We start from the raw sequence: 20403 nt of genomic DNA on the forward strand, positions 1-20403 counted from the left end.
TCTAATTAGATCATACATTTCTGGAGGGAAGTGGCTGAGTCATGTCTTTTTTTTTTTTTGGTAGACTAACATGGCTAACAGTGCTGTGTACATCATAGGCACTCAGTAAATATAAGTCTTTGACCTTATTTCCATATTCAGACTTTACTGTTTTCTTGAGGGTAATGAGTTGCATATGTTTACTACAGTTTGGGACTGTCACCTCCCTAATACTAAACTCCGTGTCTTTCTTAATTTGGCCTAAGATTCAATTTGCTTTTTTGGTTTCCATATCTTTCTGTTGGCTCCCATTCAGCTTGCTTTCCATTCCCACCCTCCAGATTTTTTTGAGCCAAGTTGCCATCTAGCAATGCCTTCCTAAATTTCATACTTGTGAAATGGGTTTTTAACCCAATTATAAAATCTTCTATATGTCCATATTTGATTTCATCTTAATAGATTTGGTTTGTCAAGATCACTTTTGAATCCTGATTCTGTCATCTAGTGTGTTAGCTATCCTTTCCAGATTTGTGTTGTCTGCAAATTTGATAAATGTGCCATCTATGCCTTTAGCCAAGTCTTTGACAAAAATGGTAAATTATAGACAGAATGGAGAAAGCCTTGAGCCATACTCTTTCAAAGAGCTGTTTGCTCTTGGACTAAATGTAAAGTATGTTTATAGATGCAAAAATAGGTGGAAAGGTTTGCATTGAATTATTTCAGGCCTGAAATTTTCTTTAAAAATGTTACCCCTTGAAGTCAGTTAAGAAGTAAACGAAAAGATGATTGCATCTAGTTTTGTTTATGTAGGACATGCTCTAAATGTTGATTTCCTTTTCAAGATGATTCCCATTCTGGAGTGAGTTGAAAAGTTTCAAATAAAGAGCTTTCTCATCCAAAGACAGTTTTTGTTTTTATGGAAAAAAAAACCAAAACAAAACAAAAAAGGCCCAAACCCCTTCCATATGATTATTATTAAAGGTTCCTTCTTCCCTTCTGTGTTCCAGCCCCCTGGGATATGCTTCTCTCTCATTTATTTTTTTCTCTCTCCCTTTTGGCCCCCAATCTGTCTGTAGGTCGGTTGGATCCTTTCCATCCTCGATGAACTTCAACTCAGTCCCCAGCCTCCTGTTGGGGTTCTTCCTCTGGGTACTGGAAATGACCTGGCTCGAACTCTCAACTGGGGAGGGGTAAGGACTAGCTCTCAAAGGCCTGTAGTGATAGAAGACAGTCCATTTTGCCAGGAAATCATTTCTCTGTAACAAGCAGATGTTCTAATGTGAGATTAGGATGTATTTCCATCTATAATAATAATTTAGGTTTAAGGGTGAAAGGTACATGATGAATGTTCAGGAACCATGATCTAATCCAATTGATTTTTCAGATTTTCCTAAAGCAGGTATAAGTCATGAAAGAACTTGATACGGAGCAACTAAGTATGTGACATTTTTTTTTCTCACATAAATCCTACTTTAATCAAGTCTGCTCAATAGGTAGCAAAAAGAAATGGGATGCTATATTTGATTGTTCCATCCCACTTTGAGTACTAATTGGAGGACCAAATCTAGGTCCCATTTATACCCATTCCTATGTGTAGGTAACGTCTTCCTTTGAGGTGCTGATATACCTTACTATATTACAAACTGTTATTTCTAAAATAGTGATCCTGGTAAAAGAATCACCATAGTTGGTAATAGGGGCAACCAACTAAGTTTGTATCATGAACCAGTTTCAAGCTAACTCAGCAAGAAGTATGGAAAGTTATTGCCTTGCCAGCTTTCCTGCTTCCCCACCCCCACCCCCCGGCCAGGAATACAGATGGTGAGGAGGCACTGTTGAGCAGGAGCTTTGAGATTTATCATCATGACTGGAATAGTTCTGTCTCTAATGATACTGTACATGTGTAGCCTCCTTAGAAACTGTATCTTCTGGTATCATGAAAAGGGAACTTGATGTCATAGGTTAGAGTTCAGTGCACCCTCACAGGAAATAATTTTTCCTTTTCTGGGGGGATTTTCCTTATCTATAACAACTCTTTGTCCTTTTACAAACCCTGTTCTCCAAGTTTTGAGTAAGGGTGATCAGGAAGTTGAGTTTCTTGGTTCTACTGTGTCTCAGTTGACTTCTTCCCCAATAGCACAAGAAACAGGGATATTAGAAAGGTGAGAATGGGGAACTGTGAGGAAAATAAAGCTCTCCTCTAGGTATTACCTTCTATATATTATATATTCCTTAGCCTACCCTTTTCCAAATTCTGTCTTGTCCAAACTTCAATCTTGTACTTAGTTATTCCTAGTGTGAGATTGCTAGGAGCAGGAGGGATATTGTCCTTTAGTCAGTCAGTAAGCATTTATTAAGTGCCTACTATATGCTGGGCCCTGTGGTAAGCACTGCAGATAAAAAAGAGGCAAAAGATAGTTCCTGTTCTTAAGGAATTCATAATTCCATGATGGAGCTAACAAGAAAAAAAAATAAAAAGAAAGGACAGCAAAAAGAGAAAAAACAAATACTTACAGACAATATACATGATAAATAGGAAATAGCAGAAGGGAAGTGCTAGAATTAAGAAGGATTGGGAGAGGCTTTAGTGAGCTCTATAAATCTAACTGCTGTTCTGTCTTTACAATCATAAATGGCTATATTCCTGACAGATAAAGTTACTGGCTTCAGGAGGACTCTCTTGATTCACAGCTGTCCACCCTTAGGTGGTCTCTTTGCATGTCCTTTTAAGCTAAATTCTAGGAACTCAAGTAAATATGTGAAAAGGAGTTCCAATTAGAATTGGTTATCTGTAAAATAAACAATTCTCCAGAGGAGAGAGGTTCCTCCTTTCATGAATATCTTTCAAAGGAAAATGGTGGGTGTTTTTTTGTTTGTTTGTTTTTTGCCAATTTAAACTTCTCTAATTTAAGGAATCAAAAATGAGTGCCCAGGAAAAGCAGGGCAGTAATGTGTGTGTGCTTTCTGATCCCCCAGGGTTACACAGATGAACCTGTCTCCAAGATATTGTGCCATGTGGAAGATGGGACTATTGTGCAGCTAGATCGATGGAATCTCCATGTAGAAAGAAACCCCGATTTGCCCCCTGAAGAACTTGAAGATGGTGTATGCAAGGTTAGAGGGATCTTTCTTCAGCAGAGGAACTTAAACTATCAATCTGAGTTACAGGAAATAGATCCCGCATTTTCTGGTAGGGGAATCTCACTGTGATTCCCATTTGTGGCATTAAGAGGTGTCATCTCTATTGAAGTAGTTGAGGTAGGATAGAATAATAGCCTTATCAAACACTCATTGCCCTTAGACTTAAAAATGATTAAATCCCCTAGTCCCTTCCAAAGGTCAGCCAATTCATCCTTTTTTTCGTCTTCTAGGAAGAATTGCATTATATTACAGGAGATGTATTTGTCAAATTTCTGAGCCCTCAAGGTTACTCTTATCCCCATATTCAGGATACTGAGATCCAGATTTGTGATCTGCAGATAGAAAGACAACTTTTCTTATGTCATTCAGTACCTTATGATCAGGAACGTTTTCCTCTTGGTCACACTAAATACAGACTACGTCAAATTCAGTCCATTTTCACCACCTGCTTTATCTTCACTGGAAATACAGAATACTTAATTCCCAATCTTTTTTCACCCATGACTTTTGAGCTGGCATTTTAGGAATAACAAACCAAGGTACATTTTCTTAAATCTGTCAGAGCTAAGCTTAAAACAGTAAAGGGAATTGGTTCCAAGATTTAGCCTTAATTTCAAATCTACATATTCTGAATATATAAATACTCAATATTATTTTCATCTTTTCCCCCTTCACTCTACAGGAATATACACATGTGTATATATATACACACACACACACAATGTATATATATATACACACATTATGCATATATACATATACACACTTGTATACACACATACACATATATATAATGTATATAATGCAATTCACTCACCATCATTAAGCTGTACATTTGGGGGTATTCCCCTAGTAGTAGAGATAGAAGGATACATCTATATTATCTTACCTGGTCTTTCCCCACCACCACCATTGCCTGTGGTATGCGTTCATTCATGGTGTGCATTCATTTAGATGACAGATTGTGGTTGGAGATGTTATTTAGTCATGGAATAGCTAACTTGTCCATATTGGGTGTCTGAGGGAGAAAGAATAAGCATTTATATAGCACCTATTGTGTCAAACATTGTGCTAAGTGATTTACAAGGTAAGGTGATATGTTATTAACACCTATTTTACATTTGGGAAAACTGTTGTAGACAGAAATATCTCTTTGCTAGGGATCACACAGCTAGGAAGCATCTGAGGTTAGATTTGAACTCAAGTTTTTCTGATTCTAGGTCAACCCTCTATTTGCTATTCTACTTAGCTTTTCCTAGGCTCAATCTGTAAATCTGACCAAGATTCCTAGTTAGAAGCACCTATTTTCTTTTGTCCAGAGAAATCAAGGAGATTTTTTTTTTGCCTTGTCCTCATCATTCATCCACTTATCCCATGAACTAGAAGTTGAAAGACTTCCTCTGTTTCGCAGTAGATCATCTGAACAGTCAGCAGTAGTAGAATGGTGCTGTTAAAATAGGAAGCTTCTCTTTGGACACCATGAAATTAGTGCTAATTATAAAGCATGTGACTAGAAAGAGCAAGACCCAAACTAAAATAAGTAACCCATGTGGCCACCATGAGGCAGTCTGTCTCCTATACACATGGTGTTGGTCAGACTATTATTAGACTATCCCATTCAGTTCTGGTCTCTACAGTCTGAAGAACTGGAAGCCCCCTTAGTGCCAAGAGAAACAGCAAGTTAGAGGATTTTACAAAAATAAGATTTTTGGAAGAAAATTTAAAGGAATTTGGATTTTTTTAGCTTGGAGAAGCTAAAGAGTAATTTAATCAATATCCTGCAAGTTTAAGAAAGGCTATTATTTAGAAAATGGTGGGTGGATTTTCTCTTTAGCTTATCCTCAGTGAATATTGATAAAAGGAAGTTATAGCATCATGGATTTAAGTGATTTAGAAGGATAATGTTTGCCCCACAGACAGCATAATTATCCTTTGTTGTTTTTACATAGTTTTGGTATTTTGTGAAAGTCTTGGGAAACAGTCATCTTTCAGATATCAAACATTTCAGAGTTTCTTTCATTCTCTTCGGTGACAGCATTTCAGAGTTCTCTCTTGACCATTCCTAAGGATCAGTTCACCTGCTGAGTGAATTATCTATCATGTTCATTCTATCCGGTTAAAATTTTTGCCTTTTCCATCCAACTCAGTAAACATATTTTAAGTGTTCACTATATTCGAGATACTCTACACATGGGAAAAAATAGTTCCTGCTCTCAGGGAGTTTACATTCTACTTAAGGCTCTTCTTACTATACAGGCCATCTTGGTCATCCAATGAATCCCTACCTTTGTCAGAAGGAAAGGCTTCTTCCATAGTAAAAGATTCTCTCTATCTGACCTTTAATCAAATGGAAGATTTTGGTGATTATGGGGAAAGTGAAACACTGCAATAATTTCCTAGGTATGCTATTTCTAATATCAAGTGGCCTACTGTGTGTTTTGCACGTGTTTGTTGAGTCACTAAGAATGAGGCACAATTCTGCTTCAGCAGAGAGATAACAAGATTAACCTTCCTCCTAGCTAAGATGAATTAGCTCATTCTATTGTCATTGAACATGCCTTTCATGCTGGGGTTATGATCAAAAGAGAAAGTCCATGAGAGATCTGTTGCCCATTGGCCATTCGCCATGTACTTTTCTAATTTTACTTGACTTTAGTGACAAGAGAAAGATTATCTCAGCAGTTGCATTTTCCTGTTAGCAATGTGAAGCCTGTTTCATAGCAAGCATGTCTGGTTATTTTCCCTTCTTCTTGATCCAGGAGAAAAGACTAAAGCTGGCCTTTAGGAGTCTAGGATGTTGGAGCTCATTATAATCTAGTCCAGTCCCCTGATTTATCAGGCCAAGGCCCAGGGGGGTAAAATGACCAATGCTCTTTTTATTCTGCCACACTTTTGTCCATCAGTTGGTCAGTCAATCAATCCTCAGGGCTATTTATGAGAGAGAACCCACATAAAGTAGCGAAGTGATGTTTTTTCATAGAATAATGACATAGTATGTACATTATGATCTCACTATTCAGACTATGAGGCATGGTATGTATTAGTGAAATATTCAAATTAGAATTTTTCTTTTGGAAAATATAGATGATCATTACTTTCAAGTGTAGTGACTTTGTATTATCAATTTAAATGTGTTTCCAAGGAGAGGCCCCACTGTAAGAACTTACTGAAGAGATATAGTTAATTTTTATTTTTTTGGTGAGGCAATTGGGGGTTAAGTGACTTGCTCAGGGTCACACAGCTAGTAATTGTTAAGTGTCTGAGGTCAGATTTGAACTCAGGTCCTCCTGACTCCAGGGCCAGTGCTCTATCCACTGTGCCACCTAGCTGCCCCCTGATATAGTTCATTTTAAATTAGCTGTTTTTGCATGTCAAATATTCTAATGCTTTATCTCTTAAGGAACTATTTTATGCATACACACACGCACATATTCCCAGTGCTTAGCACACTGCGTGGCATGTAGCAGGCATGTAATAAATACATATCGACTGACACATAGATACATATATATTTGCTAAGCAAATTCAGTCTCAGCAAAATACAAAGAAAAAATTTTAGACTTTCTCAGATTCTATCATCACAAAATGCAGACCGAGTAGATTCTGCATTTACTATTTGCATTTTGTTATTGGTTTTATTGCACTTCTATTTGTTAGCTATAATTCCCTTCCCTGAACCTTTCCAGAGGAGTTTATAATCTTAAACTCATTGCCCTTTCCCCTTATCTTGGGGACTTCAGTTGGGAGGTGTAAACCACATATCAGTCTCGCCTGACATCATAGAGTGTCTTTTCTTTTTCACCTTTGTTAGTCAAATTTACATGGATCTCTATTTGTCATTACAGCTTCCCCTCAATGTTTTCAATAATTACTTCAGCCTTGGATTTGATGCTCACGTTACACTGGAATTCCATGAATCCCGAGGTGAGACACTTCTTGCGCTTTTATCCTAGGGTAGAACGAACTGGCAAGTGGTTTGTATGTTTCAGCAAGGGTTAAGCTTGTTTTACTGCCATTCTTTTGTTGGAGGCCTGAGATAAAATATCAGTATACAACAGACAGGGACAGGTATTGATGAACCATATTTATATTGAACATTCATGAGAACACTGGAATGCTTCCTTCCTTTTCCCCCCAAATCACCCTTTAGGCCTTTTCCTCATATTGGGAAGTGCAAAAGGGACCAGACATTGAAATAAGCAAGAAGAAAGGGTTTGAAAGAAGGAAGATGGTTTATAAATGCCCAGAATGATCCAATGTGGACAAATTTGACTCCAGTATTTCTTTTCTCATTATCCACAATATAACCAATCAGATGGATTAGGATGATGGTTATCATGCCAAGGGCAGGGTTATTCCAGTCTCCACATTGTCCCTGATTTGAGAAATAACATGAAAACCAAAATTACTTCATAAGCAGAATATTTCATTTATTGCTGTTAAATCTTAAAAATGCACTAAGATTTTGGGGATATGTTGGATTGTGTGTGTGTGTGTGTGTGTGTGTGTGTATGTGTTGGGAGCACTGTGGTGTGATATTGCTTGTTATTCCTTTGAGTTCCCTCAGATTTTGTTCCATCTGTATTCTTTTGATTGTTTTACAATGATTTCTAAGAAGTGGTTTTCTATGGAATAATTTTTTAACAGCAAGATTCAGTTATATCGAAGGTTTGCTCTTTACTGATAACCACATCATCTTTTCTGTCAAGGATCGGACTCTGTTAAAAATGGTTAGCCATAGGCATTTTAACATTACTCTAAAATATTCCTGGTAAATGAGTATGGCATTCATATTGGAGCTTGAATATTATGTTGTTCAGTTATGTCTGACTCGTTGTGACCCTCTTTGTGGTTTTTTTGGCAAAGATACAAGACTAGTTTGTCATTTCCTTCATTTTCCAGATGAGGAAACTAAGGAAAACAGGGTTAAGTGATTTGCCCAGGGGCACCCAGCTAGTAAGTGTCTGAGGCTGGATTTGAACTTAGGTCTTCCTGACTCCAGGCCCAGCATTCTATTCACTATGCCACCTAGCTGTATATTGAAGAATTTAATGTCTGACCACTTCCTAGGTTTCATACAGAAACTGACCCATTTTTAAACAAACAAAATAACATTTTTTGAATAGGAGCATGTTATACTTCTGATATCCTGGGACCTATAAATGTTTGATTTATCTAAAATAAGGTATTTGGCTATCTAATATAATTACTGAAAATGTGTCATTCACCAGCACCACTGTTTGTTGTTCAGAGATTTAAAATGCCATTCAGAATCAATAGCCTAAGCTGTCTAGGAATTAGCAGTGGACAGGTATGCATGTCAATTATATCCTAATGCAGCATAGCATTGGATAGGAAAGGAGTCTCTAGATGAAAACATTCATTGGGAATTTTGCTCCAGAGGGGAGGGTAGTTACCCCGAGAGTATTTTGTATGGGTCCCAGAAGCAAGTCAGGCAATTAGATGGTCCAGTAGATAGAATGTCAAGACTGAAATCAGGAAGACCCATTTTCCTGAGTTCAAAGCTGACCTCTGACACTTACTAGTTGTGTGACCCTGGGCAAGTACTTCACCCTATTTGCCTCAGTTTCCTCATCCATAAAGTGAGATGGAGAAGGAAATGGCAAACCATTCTATCATCTTTGCCAAGAAAACCACAAATGGGGTCTTGAAGAGTCAGACATGACTGAAAACTCCTAAACACTGAGCAGCAAGATGGTAAACTTTGGAGTTCTGGTACCTTGAAACTAGCTAGCCTCTCCTCATTCTCCATAGGAAGGGATGGAACAGAGAAGTCTGAATGTGACAGAGTTTGGGAAGTGTTTTTCTAGTTGATGTACTGATGCATCATAATTCCACGTTTGGGTTCGAATGGTTTTTGATTCATGCTTCTCAATCAGACATCTCGGGTGTATTCTTGGGTTTCATTTCCTTGGTGAGAGTAAATTTTGAGAGGTCCACGATTCATGTCTATATGGGGCTCTGAGAGTGATCAGACAGTGTAATTGCTAGGGAAAATGCCTCTATAAAACATTTTGTCCCCAGATTTGTCGAAACGCAGCCTGTTTAATGTATTCTAATCTGGAATCCTTTGCTACTACTTGGGAGTGCAACATTTTAGGAGCAATTGCTTCCCCCCAGGAACAGAATTCTGTGGGGGAGGAGGCAGCATTTGCATCCTGGGACTTCCCTTCTGCCTCACTACATGTTAAAGAAGTAGTTGAATGGTAATTTAGAATTTTGTGGAGAGACTAAAAGCAGTGTCCACATCATATAGCAAATTTTATGTTTGGGGTAGAAGTATTTTATTTTTATTTGACTTTGTCCAAACTCATCAATTACTGAAGATCAGTGATACCCTTTATTTTATTTTATTTTTTGGTGAGGCAGTTGGGGTTAAGTGACTTGCTCAGGGTCACACAGCTAGTAAGTGTTAAGTGTCTGAAGTCAGATTTGAACTCAGGTCTTCCTGACTCCAGGACTGGTGCTCTATCCACTGTGCCACCTAGCTGCCCCTAATGATACCCTTTAATTGTGGAGGCCCAGCCACAGTGAAGGGCCTTCCCAAGGCAATTGTTTAAAATTACTCTGTGCTTTATAGATTCCATGTTTTAGTAGATTTCCCATTAGGAATGTACGTGTGGAATGGCAGGCACCTTGTTTTAGTGGTTTCCCAGTTATGATATCAACTAAAATTGAACTTATGGAAAGACTTCAGGAAATTCTATGTGGTTTTGATTGATCATGAGTCTGAGTGACAGAGAGAGAGACAGAGAGAGACAGAGAGACAGAGAGAGACAGAGAGACAGAGAGAGAGACAGAGAGACAAAGAGACAAAGAGTGAAAGAACTGGGAATTTGGAATTTCTAGTGGCTTATATTTGCATTATTTAGACAAAGCAAGAGCTTCAGGCCTTTTAGGTACTACTCAATTTTTATCATAGTTTTCTCCCAGAAAAGGCAACCATTCTAAGCTACTTCATCATTTATTTGAAAAGGAGAATTTTCTGACCTTAGACTCAGCAGCATGCGCTTTCCAGAATGCTAAGCATTTTTTGAATAGTGCATTAAGATGAACATAAAACATTTTTATAAAAACAGTGCTGCAGCTTCCTATGCTGGAATTCTGCTTAGAGCCAAAATATCAGATGGCATTGAGGTACCCGTTGTTCATAATTCAAGACTAAAAACATTTATGGAGCAGAATTAATGCTTAAAATGACAAGTATATCCATCTTATTGTTAGGAATAAAAAAAAATCGCAAGTTTTTAAGTGGGGGTTCTCAACCCCTCTTTTTTGTGCCATGGACTCCCTTGACAGATTTATGGACCCATCAGAATAGTGATCTGTTGTCCACATTCATAATTGGAGGAAATGCTAAATTTTAGTTAAAGGATAATGAAAAATAATGATGTATTTTTTTCTCCCATCCAAGTTCCCAGATTCCTTAAAATCAGACCCCATGGGGGCGGCTAGGTGGTGCAGAGGATTAAGCACCGGCCCTGGATTCAGGAGTACCTGAGTTCAAATCTGGCCTCAGACACTTGACACTTACTAGCTGTGTGACCCTGGGCAAATCACTTAACCCCCATTGCCCCGCAAAAACAAAAACCAAAAACCAAAAACCAAACAAACAAAAAAATCAGATCCCATGGTTAAGAATCAATGCTGTAAGGGGGCGGCTAGGTGGCACAGTGGATAAAGCACTGGCCCTGGATTCAGGAGTACCTGAGTTCAAATCTGGCCTCAGACACTTTACACTTACTAGCTGTGTGACCCTGGGCAAGTCACTTAACCCCCATTGCCCCGCAAAAAAAAAAAAAAAAGAAAAAAAAAAGAATCAATGCTGTAAAGTCATAGATGTCAGAATAAAGTTGGAAAGAATTTCAGAAGTTCTCTCATATCATCTGTAATTAAGTACGAATCCCTTTCTATAATATTCACAAGCAGCCATCCAGCCTAACTAGAAGACTTCCAGTGGTATGGAGCTCACTATCCCCCGAGGAAGCCCATTCCACATTTGGGCCATTCCAGCTATTGTGGATTTTTTCCATATTGAAACGAAATCTACCTCTTTGTGGCTGATACCCAATGCTCCTAGCTCTGGCCTCTGAGACCAAGAAAAATGCATCTCAATCCTACTATATAAATAATGAATGACAACTATCATGTTCATCTTGCAGGTCATTTCTTCTCTGGTCTCCACATACCCAGTTCTTTCAACTGATCCTCGGATCCAATTGCTTTAAATCCTTTCACCCACCATCTTATTCAACCTCCTCTAGTTTCCCACTAGGATATCATTGTCCTTCCTAAAATGTGGTGTCTATAGCAGATAGCAGATCTATCACCTCCTTCATTCAGGACATCCAATCTCTATTATTATTCTAAAATTGCATTCTTTTTTGGTCATTCTTTTATCTTATGTTGCAGTACACTGAAACCCTCAGGCCATTTTTACATAAGAATTCTTGTCTAGCCATATCTTCCTCATCCTATCCTTGTACTTTTGATTTTTTTTAAAACCCAAGTGTAAGCTTTTCCAATTTCCTCTATTAAATTTCATCTTATTAGATCTGGCCCATCATTGTAGCATCTCTAGACTTACCACAATGGCCCAAACTTACCTTCTCAGCCTAATTACGCATTACCTCCCTTCTTGTGGCCTGCGGTCTAGCCAGACTGACCTTGGTCCTCAGATATAACACTCCGTCTTTCATCTCGTCCTTTGCAGTGGCTGCTCCCATGCTAGGAATGTGCTCCTTCCTCATCTTTGCTTCCTAGAATGCCTAGGGGACCTTGAGTTCCACCTTCTGCATGAGGCCTTTCCTGTTCACTTCAGCTGCTAATGTCTCCTATCTCCTCCAAATAAATTACCCTCTCTCTAACTAAAAGGTTCATGTTTGTCTCTATTTGTATACTGCAAGCTTAAGAACACAGATTGCATGGCTTTTTTTCTTTGCACACTTAATGTGCAGTGCACAGTGCCATATATAAAGCAAGTGCTTGATAAATGCTTATTGATTGAAAGAAAATTACATATACTGTCAGTTATAATCACTATATTAAAGGGTTTTAAAATTAGAAAGTTATTTATATAACAAGATAAAGATGTATCATTGAAGAAAAGTTTTTATAAACTGCATTATTGAAATCATTACAGCATATAATTATGATAACTATAAATGACCAAGTGCAACAGATTTCCCTCTAGGTTATCCTAGCTGGCTTACAATATGTAATGACCTTTCAGTGGTTTGACAAAAATGTCTGCTTTCATAGTTGAAAACAATCAATGTGGTCTATGCTAATACTCATGTAGTTTACCATTTCTTATGTCCTGATGCAATCTTGCATTTTATTTTTGAACCACTCAAAATTTTTCCACTGATATAATGAGAGTAATAACAATAGCTAATATTTATATATAACTTATTAGGTGCTAGTCATTGGGTTATGTGATTTACAATTATATTCTCATTTGATCCTCCCAACAACCCTGGGAGGGAGGTGCTATTATTGGATAATAATAAATATTGGATAATGGGGATCCATTTTATAGAAGAGGACACTGAGACAAACAAAAGTTAAGTGACTTGTCCTCATACTTCTGACAAGCCTCTATGGCTGGATTTGAGGTCAGGTCTTCCTGACTTCTGGCTTGATGTTCTATACACTGTGCCACCTATCTACCATATAAGGAACTCCTCATGAGCAAATGTTACCAAGGCAGATTGACACCTGTTCTACATCTTAGGATCTTAGAGAGCTATCAAGTACATTGCATTGTGAAATGATTTGTCCTTAGTCACACAGCCAGGATGTGTCAGAGTTGGGACTTGATTGTAGATCTTTGTGACAACCAGGTTAGCTGTACATTATAGTAGGCTGCTTCTCATGCCTGTCATTTACTATTTCTTAACAGAAAGGAAGAAAATAGACCTTAACATTATCTGGAATCAACATTTTCCCACTGTATTTACTCTGGATTTTATTGCCTTTAATGATGTTTTCATTTATATTATTTCAGCAGCTAGGTGGATACCTAGGATCAAGGGAAATCATTAGAAAGCAGTACTGGGATGCAGAGGATAGAACACCTTGCCTGGACTCGGGGAGACCTGAGTTCAAATCTGGCCTCATACACATACTATTTTCATGACCCTGGGCAAGTCGCTTAATTCTGTTTGCCTCAGTTTCCTCATCTGTAAAATGAGCTGGAGAACAAAATGGCAAACCACTCCAGTATCTCTGCCAAGTAAACCCCAAATGAGGTCGTGAAGAGTTGGACACTACTGAAATGACTGAACAACAACAACATGCATTGTTCTTTTGGTGCATCTTCATCCTAATCCCTTTATATGTACATCTGTCCGTCTATGATGCTGTCTACTAGGAGCAGTTTTGAAGCAAGGCCTTCTAATCCCATGACTCTTTACTCAAAGTTATTAGGACCCACTCAGTAAAAACACAGGCTATATAGAGAGCCAAAGAACTTGAAGACTACTTAAAGCTTTAGTTCAAGGTTCAGTTGTTCCAAATACAAGTAGTCTGCAGAGGAACCCTCCTGGACCAAGGGGTGGTATTAGAATTCAAAGATCTTGAGCTCTGAAGAGACCTCTTTATACAGCAGGAATTAAGTGAGATCTAACATCAACTTTGTTAGAATGCATCACACCATTGGAATCAAGCCTGAAGCTCCTATTATTGAGGTAAACAAATCTGTTATGAGCACAGCACATGAGGCAAGGAGGAGGAGGAGACAGGCTTTATGAAGTCCCAAAGTAGCATTTGTAAGGAGCCTGCTGTCTGGAAGTAAGGCTAGGATATGTCAGGAAAGCAAGTTGGTACAAATGGAAGGCTTAACTAGTCCTGCTTCTTGACAACTCTAAGCACAAGACGTTGTGGGGATATTCCACACCACACTGGCTAATACCTTGTTCCTGCCTTAAGAGTTGCCAGGCTTTTTTCTGTCCAGATTTTATTTCATTGGTTTCAGAAATACCTAGTAAGGTAACTCCCTCTCCCAATACAGATTAGCAATTATTCTGCAGCTGATAGTTTTAGAGACCTGACTGAGCTATTATGAGGCTAAATGGTTTGCCTGGGTGTGTTAAAGGTAGGAATGAAGTTAGATTTTCTAAACTCCCAGGTTGGCCCCCTCTCTATTCATTCTGCCAAGATGGTAGCTTAAATTAAGGTATTCAAGCTCCATGCCCACTCATCATGCTGTGGCATAAATGTTCATCAGATTTTGACATAAAATGGAAAATTTCTTTTTGACCACTTTTTTTGTGTGTGTAGTTATATAGCTGGAAGGAGTCTTAGCGGTTATGTAGTCTACTCTCATTTCATAAGTGGGGAAGTTGATACTCAGAGAAATGAAATGATTTGTCCGTGCTCATACTTGACAAGCAGGAGATCTGGGATTTTAATTCAGGTCCCATAACTGTAAATTCAGGACACTTTCTAGTTCACCAGGCTGTCTCTCTCCTCAGAAGTCTCTGGTTTTCTGACATTCTTAATGAAAATTCCAAATCTCTCAACAACAACTTTTGGATACCATGATCTTTACTAGTGTTTAGAAGCATCAAGGTAGAGATCCTGGCATGATGAAACCTGGGAAAAGTTTGACAAAAAGACTTACAGGACTGGAAGAAACCCAGGAATTGAATGAATTAAAATATGAATGAATGCCAAATGGTACCTCTGTTAGATTGTTTATTGCTAAGAGTAATATGAGCTGGCTGGTTTAGTAATCCAGGAATACCTGGTTTAAAATTCACCCCCCTACACTTATTACTTTAAGCAAGTCACTGAAACTCTGCTGACCCTCCACAGCTCCCTAGGACTTACTGGATCTGTTTCACTGGATGAAGATGTCACACTGGACATTCCACACTTATGATGAAATCACAGGTGCTGTGCAATTCACATAATATGAAACTATACTGACAATATTTTTCAGTATATGATTTATAGCCCAGTATTCCCAAGGTGGTAGCAAAATTGAGTGATGTACTTTATTTTGTTCTGTGGGTGCTAGATGGCTGTGGATCAAGGGAAATCATTAGAAAGCAGTACTGCTGAGGAGGCAGATGTGAGACTGACAGTTTTAACCTGGAGGTGGTTTTTGTTTTTTACTCTAATTTTGACAGCATAAGCAAGTTTAGCCAACCAAGTGATGGGGCAATTATCCTATTTTGTCCCAAGCAGAAGCAGAAGTAGGGCTATTTAATTTACTTCTGGTAATGAGGAAAGGGACTTTTAAAATTCAAAACCAACAAGAGCTAGACTTGAACCTAGATCTTTGAATGGTTCATCCCCCCCCTTATTTTTTCAGGCAATATGGGTTAAGTAATTTCCCCAGGGTCATGCAGGTAGTAAATATCTGAGGTAATATTTGAACTCAGGTCCTCCTGTCTCCAATCCCAATGCTCTATCCCTTGCACTACCTAGTTACTACTTTCTTTCTTAACCTTTGTGACAATTTAAGTAGAAAACAAGTGAAAGCAGTATTACCTTATGTGAAAAGAAGAATGGATTCAAATATGCTCAAAGTTGCATTTAAACTTGAGTGATATGAAACTAGTGTTCAGCTTTGAGCAGTTTTCATCATGAACCTGAACCAAGGAATAATACCTGTAGGAGAGTGAACAGATGTAAGAGATATTGACCAAAAGAGTACAAAGACCTTGGCCCCAGAATAAAAATTTTAAATGCAGATGAACACTGGAGAGATAGGAAAAAATGTCTGAACAGCTCTGAAGAAAGGTCAAGGTGAAAGTGACCTCCTATCAAATACCTTCCTATTTATGGCTGGAGAAGACCTACACATTTTGATTCCCTTTGAGAAAGCCACAAGGCAGTAGGACTTGGCAGGAGATGAGTATATGGAATCTTTTCCTACTCCGATGACCAGAGTGTTGGCAGGCCTCCTTGGCATCTGTAACCAAAAGCCCCAAGGTGGTTTGACAATGTATTTAGAGTGTAAGAATACACTTTATAAGAACTTCAGACTGAGTCCAGTTTTCTCTTATAATAATTGGACCCAGAAGGCTAAAGTTAATACTCTAAAAAAGTTGGCAGAATGAAGACTCCATCAATTTCACTTTCAGATCCCCTGGAAAAGCAGGCAGTTGGTGAAAGACCAGAATAGGGAGAAAAAAAAACCAAAACAACCAACCCAAAGCTTTGTTCCTTGCAGCTGAATTAGCTGACCAGGATTTTTATCAAATGGAGGATCTGGGAAGGCAAACATCTAAAGAAGAGAAATGCTGATTAGAAATGGTAGAAAAGGAGACACTGAGGAGTAGGGAAAGTACTTCATGTACATTTTCTCTCATTTGATCTTTGCAGTAATTCTAGTATTACCTTAATTTCATCAATGAAGACCCCCAAGTCTGGAGAAGTTAAGGTTACACAGTGTCTAAGTCCCAGAGTTATTTAAGTTTCCATAGTGAGTACTGGCATTTTTTAAGTTTACACAGAAGTCCTAGAGCTGAATTCAAGTTCTTATCTTATTTCCTTGCAGCTCAATGATTATCTCCATTCACTTAACTACCACCATAGTTCAGGGCTTTGTTACCTCTCACCTGAATTATCAAAACAGCCTCCCAGTTAGTCTCCCTCCCTCATTTCTCACCTCTCCAGTCTGTTTTATACAGGTAGTTTTCCTTAGGTACATGACTCCCCTACTCACCCAACTCCAATGGCTTCTTATTGCCTCTGAATAAAATATAAACAAACTCTTCTTTTTGGACCCAGAAGGCTGAATAATACTCAGAAAAAGTTGGCAGAATGAAGACTTCATCAATTCTGCTTTCAGATCCCCTAGAAAATCAGGCAGTAAAGCCCTAAATAACCTAGCCCTAATTACGTTTCTAGCCTTACTGGACATTACTCTCTGTCCTGGATGTTTTGATCCTGTTTGTCCAACACAAAGTGCCATCTCTCATCTCTTTGTTTTGCCACTGGTTATAGCCCATGCCTGAAATTTAGTCAAAGAATCTCTGTCTTCCTTTAATATATAGCTCAGACACAATCTTCTACATGAAACCTTTCCTGATTCCTCTAATTGCTTGTATCTTCCCTCCTAAATGAGCTTGTATTTAAATACTTTGTGTGTATAAATATACATATGTATTTGTAAACTATATGCATATATGTGTTACATTTATTTACAGATAAAGTATGCTTATATAATTATATACAAACATCTACATATATAAATATTTACATTTATATATAAAGTTATATATTTATATATACTTATCTTTTTATGTGTTTAGATATATAGAGAGAGTTGTTTTCTCCATCAGAATATATGAGAGTAGATTGTTTCATTCTCTGTACTTGTAATTTCCTGGTGCTCAGTAGGCACTTAATAAATACCTTTTATTGATTGGTTGAATGAATGAATGAATGAATCACTCCAAGCACCAGTTCTGTTAAACTGTGAAGTTTCCCAAACGTGGAATTTTTTTTGACCCAGAACTATAATTTCCTATATGTAAGTTTTCTAATCTACTTCTCCAATGTAGAATGACAACTTATCTCCAACTTGTAGTCTTAGAGAATTCTCTGGGCCACTGAAAGATTGTTATTGTTGTTCGTCCTTAGTTTTCAAAGAGGACAAGATGTGACAGAGTGATGACTTGCGCATGAATTGTCCGTGGTTCTGCAAGCCAGTATGTGTAAGAGACAGAAATTAAACTCAGGTCTTCGTGAACTGTTTTGAATTCAGGTTCGACTTTGTCATTACTAAAATCAAGAAGCTTCAGTGCCTCATTATAATTGCTTCTAGGATAAAATAAAAAACTTCTCTCTTTAGTGTTTAATGTGCTTTAATAGTGTGGCTCCATCTGATCTTTCCTGATTTACACTTCAACCAGCTATTCTGTGTTCCAGCTCCATTTGTCTAATTGCTCTTTTCTGCTCATGACACCTCATCTTCTGCCTTTGCATAATCTGGCTTCAGTTCAGGAGACCAGCACTCAAATAGACCAGTCTTTTACATTCCTGACCCCTTCTAGATTCAGGGCAAAGGTCATCTCCTTTTTTTTTTTTTTTTTTTTTGTGGGGCAATGGGGGTTAAGTGACTTGCCCAGGGTCACACAGCTAGTAAGTATCAAGTGTCTGAGGCTGGATTTGAACTCAAGTACTCCTGAATCCAGGGCCAGCGCTTTAACCACTGCGCCATCTAGCTACCCCAGTCATCTCCTTTAAGAGGCCTTTCCCAACTCTTCATGTTTTGTGTTCTCCCAAATCACTCTGCATTTATTCTGTATTTTTCTTTTATTACTTATCTGTCAATGTGTGCTATCCTTCTCTTCTTCCCTCCAGTAGAATGCAAACTTCTAGAAGGTGAAATATTCTCAGATTCTAGAAAAATGCTGGCTAATAGTAGGCAATTAATAAATGATTGCTCATTGATTCCAGACTCTAAGGTTATCCTGTTCCTAATCCTAATAATAGCTAACATTTATATAGGCTTTGCTTTAAGGTTTGCAAAGTACTTTACAAGTATTCTCTCATTTTTTCCCCTGTTTTACTTTTATCTTCATTTGAGCATCAGCTCATCCTTTTTATTCATTTGGGTTATTTGCATTCCCCTTGTTTATTTAATTGGTCAAGAAATCTTTATATCATCATAACTAAAGGTGAACTTTGTGGCTTCCCCCCTCCATAGTAAAGATGGCAAAGGTAGATTTTCAACCATTCATTCATGATGAGTCGACAGCCTTTTTATGTGCGTTGATGGATTGGGGTTTCTACAGTTTTTAATGCATGGTTAAAGACTGAGAACACAAAAGTCAAATTTAGAATGGCATTTTGTGAGAAAACATGTCACATTTTTTTTCCCAGCAGAAATAGCCTCAGACACACAGAGAAAAAATGCCTCAGGAATCACAGCAAAAAAAAAAATCCACATTGGACAAAATTGCCTAATGGGTGGTAAACAAACAAACAAATAACCACTGAAAGAGGCAACTCAAGTAGATAGACTCAAATAGCCTTATTTGGTGTTTTTGTTTGTTTTGTGTGTGTGTGTGTGTGTGGGGGCAATGAGGGCTGTGACTTGCCCAAGGTCACACAGCTAATAAGTGTCAAGTGTCTGAGGCTGGATTTGAACTCAGGTCCTCCTGAATCCAGGGCTGGTGCTTTATCCACTGCGTCACTTAACTGCCCCCAAATAGCTTTGTTTGTAAAGAGAAGCCTTTTACTTCTCTAGGCCACTAGGAGGCACCATAATGTACAGAGTCATGTACCAGGAGTCAGGAAGACCAGAATTCAATTTCACCTCAGATACTGCCTAGCTGTGTGATATTGGACAAGTTACTTATTTCTGTTTCCCCGCAGTTTCCTCATCTGTAAAATGGGGGTAATAGTAGCACCTATATAACAAGGTTGTTGCGAAGAGAGGATCAAGTGAGATAATATTTGTAAAATATGCTTAGCACAGTAGGTGCCACATAATAGGCAGCATACAGTAGGTTCTATATAAATGCTTATTCCCTTTCCCCTTCATCTCTGGGGATTATTTGTCAGTAATATACTGGTAAAAATGAGTGAATGATTTCTCCAGGTCTAAATCCTATGATAGATGATGAGTTCTGCAAGGACAAAATCTTCCAGAAAATGAACTATCAGCAAAAATAGCAAATCGGGACTGTGAAAATAGCCCAGCCCAATGATAAGGAACAAATAGCAAACTTTCTGTCTCGCTATTTCTTATTGGTTTGCTTTGGAGGCAACATTTGATTTATGTGATCTTATCAGCCTGTACAATATATTTTTAGCAATACTGTGTATGAAGAAATGTTTTCAGCATTATGAGTGAAAACTTCAGCGAGAGACAGAAAGTATCCTCAAAACAAAGTTGATTTTTATAAGTAGTCTATTCAGGCGATCCTGTTTCTCTGTGCAGCTGCCATCCAGTTGAGGAATTTTCTAGAGTCATAGATTGCCAGAGGACCCTAGAGATCATTTAGTTCAAAACAGTGTTTTGATAAATGAGGATACTGGTACTTTCATAAGTTATGGAATCATCAACTCTCAATGTCACAACAGACCTCAGAGGTTGTGTGATCCAATCTGTGCCTGAGTGGGAATGTCTTTTCAGTCCTACTGTATGGAAGTCTTGTAGCTGAGGGGACCTTCCTATTCCCTCAGCACCTCTTGCTTGTGAACAGCTTTAATTTTTAAGAAATGATTCCCCCTATCAAGCGGAAATCTTCCCGAATCCAGGTCTACTGACTCTTTCCATCATACCTCACTGTC

At 38.2% G+C, this 20403-nt stretch overlaps 1 protein-coding gene across 1 annotated transcript in view; it reads left to right on the forward strand.

Annotated features, from left to right (window-relative positions):
• The window catches only part of DGKI (diacylglycerol kinase iota), a 599484-nt gene that overhangs the window by 315981 nt on the left and 263100 nt on the right, over positions 1-20403 (forward strand). Inside the window, 3 exon segments of the mRNA XM_043965727.1 lie at positions 1056-1169; positions 2956-3093; positions 6966-7044. Coding sequence (XP_043821662.1) covers positions 1056-1169; positions 2956-3093; positions 6966-7044 — 331 coding nt within the window.

The sequence above is a fragment of the Dromiciops gliroides genome, chromosome 5 (assembly GCF_019393635.1).
Source record: "Dromiciops gliroides isolate mDroGli1 chromosome 5, mDroGli1.pri, whole genome shotgun sequence".
In the NCBI taxonomy this organism is placed as follows: Eukaryota; Metazoa; Chordata; class Mammalia; order Microbiotheria; family Microbiotheriidae; genus Dromiciops; species Dromiciops gliroides.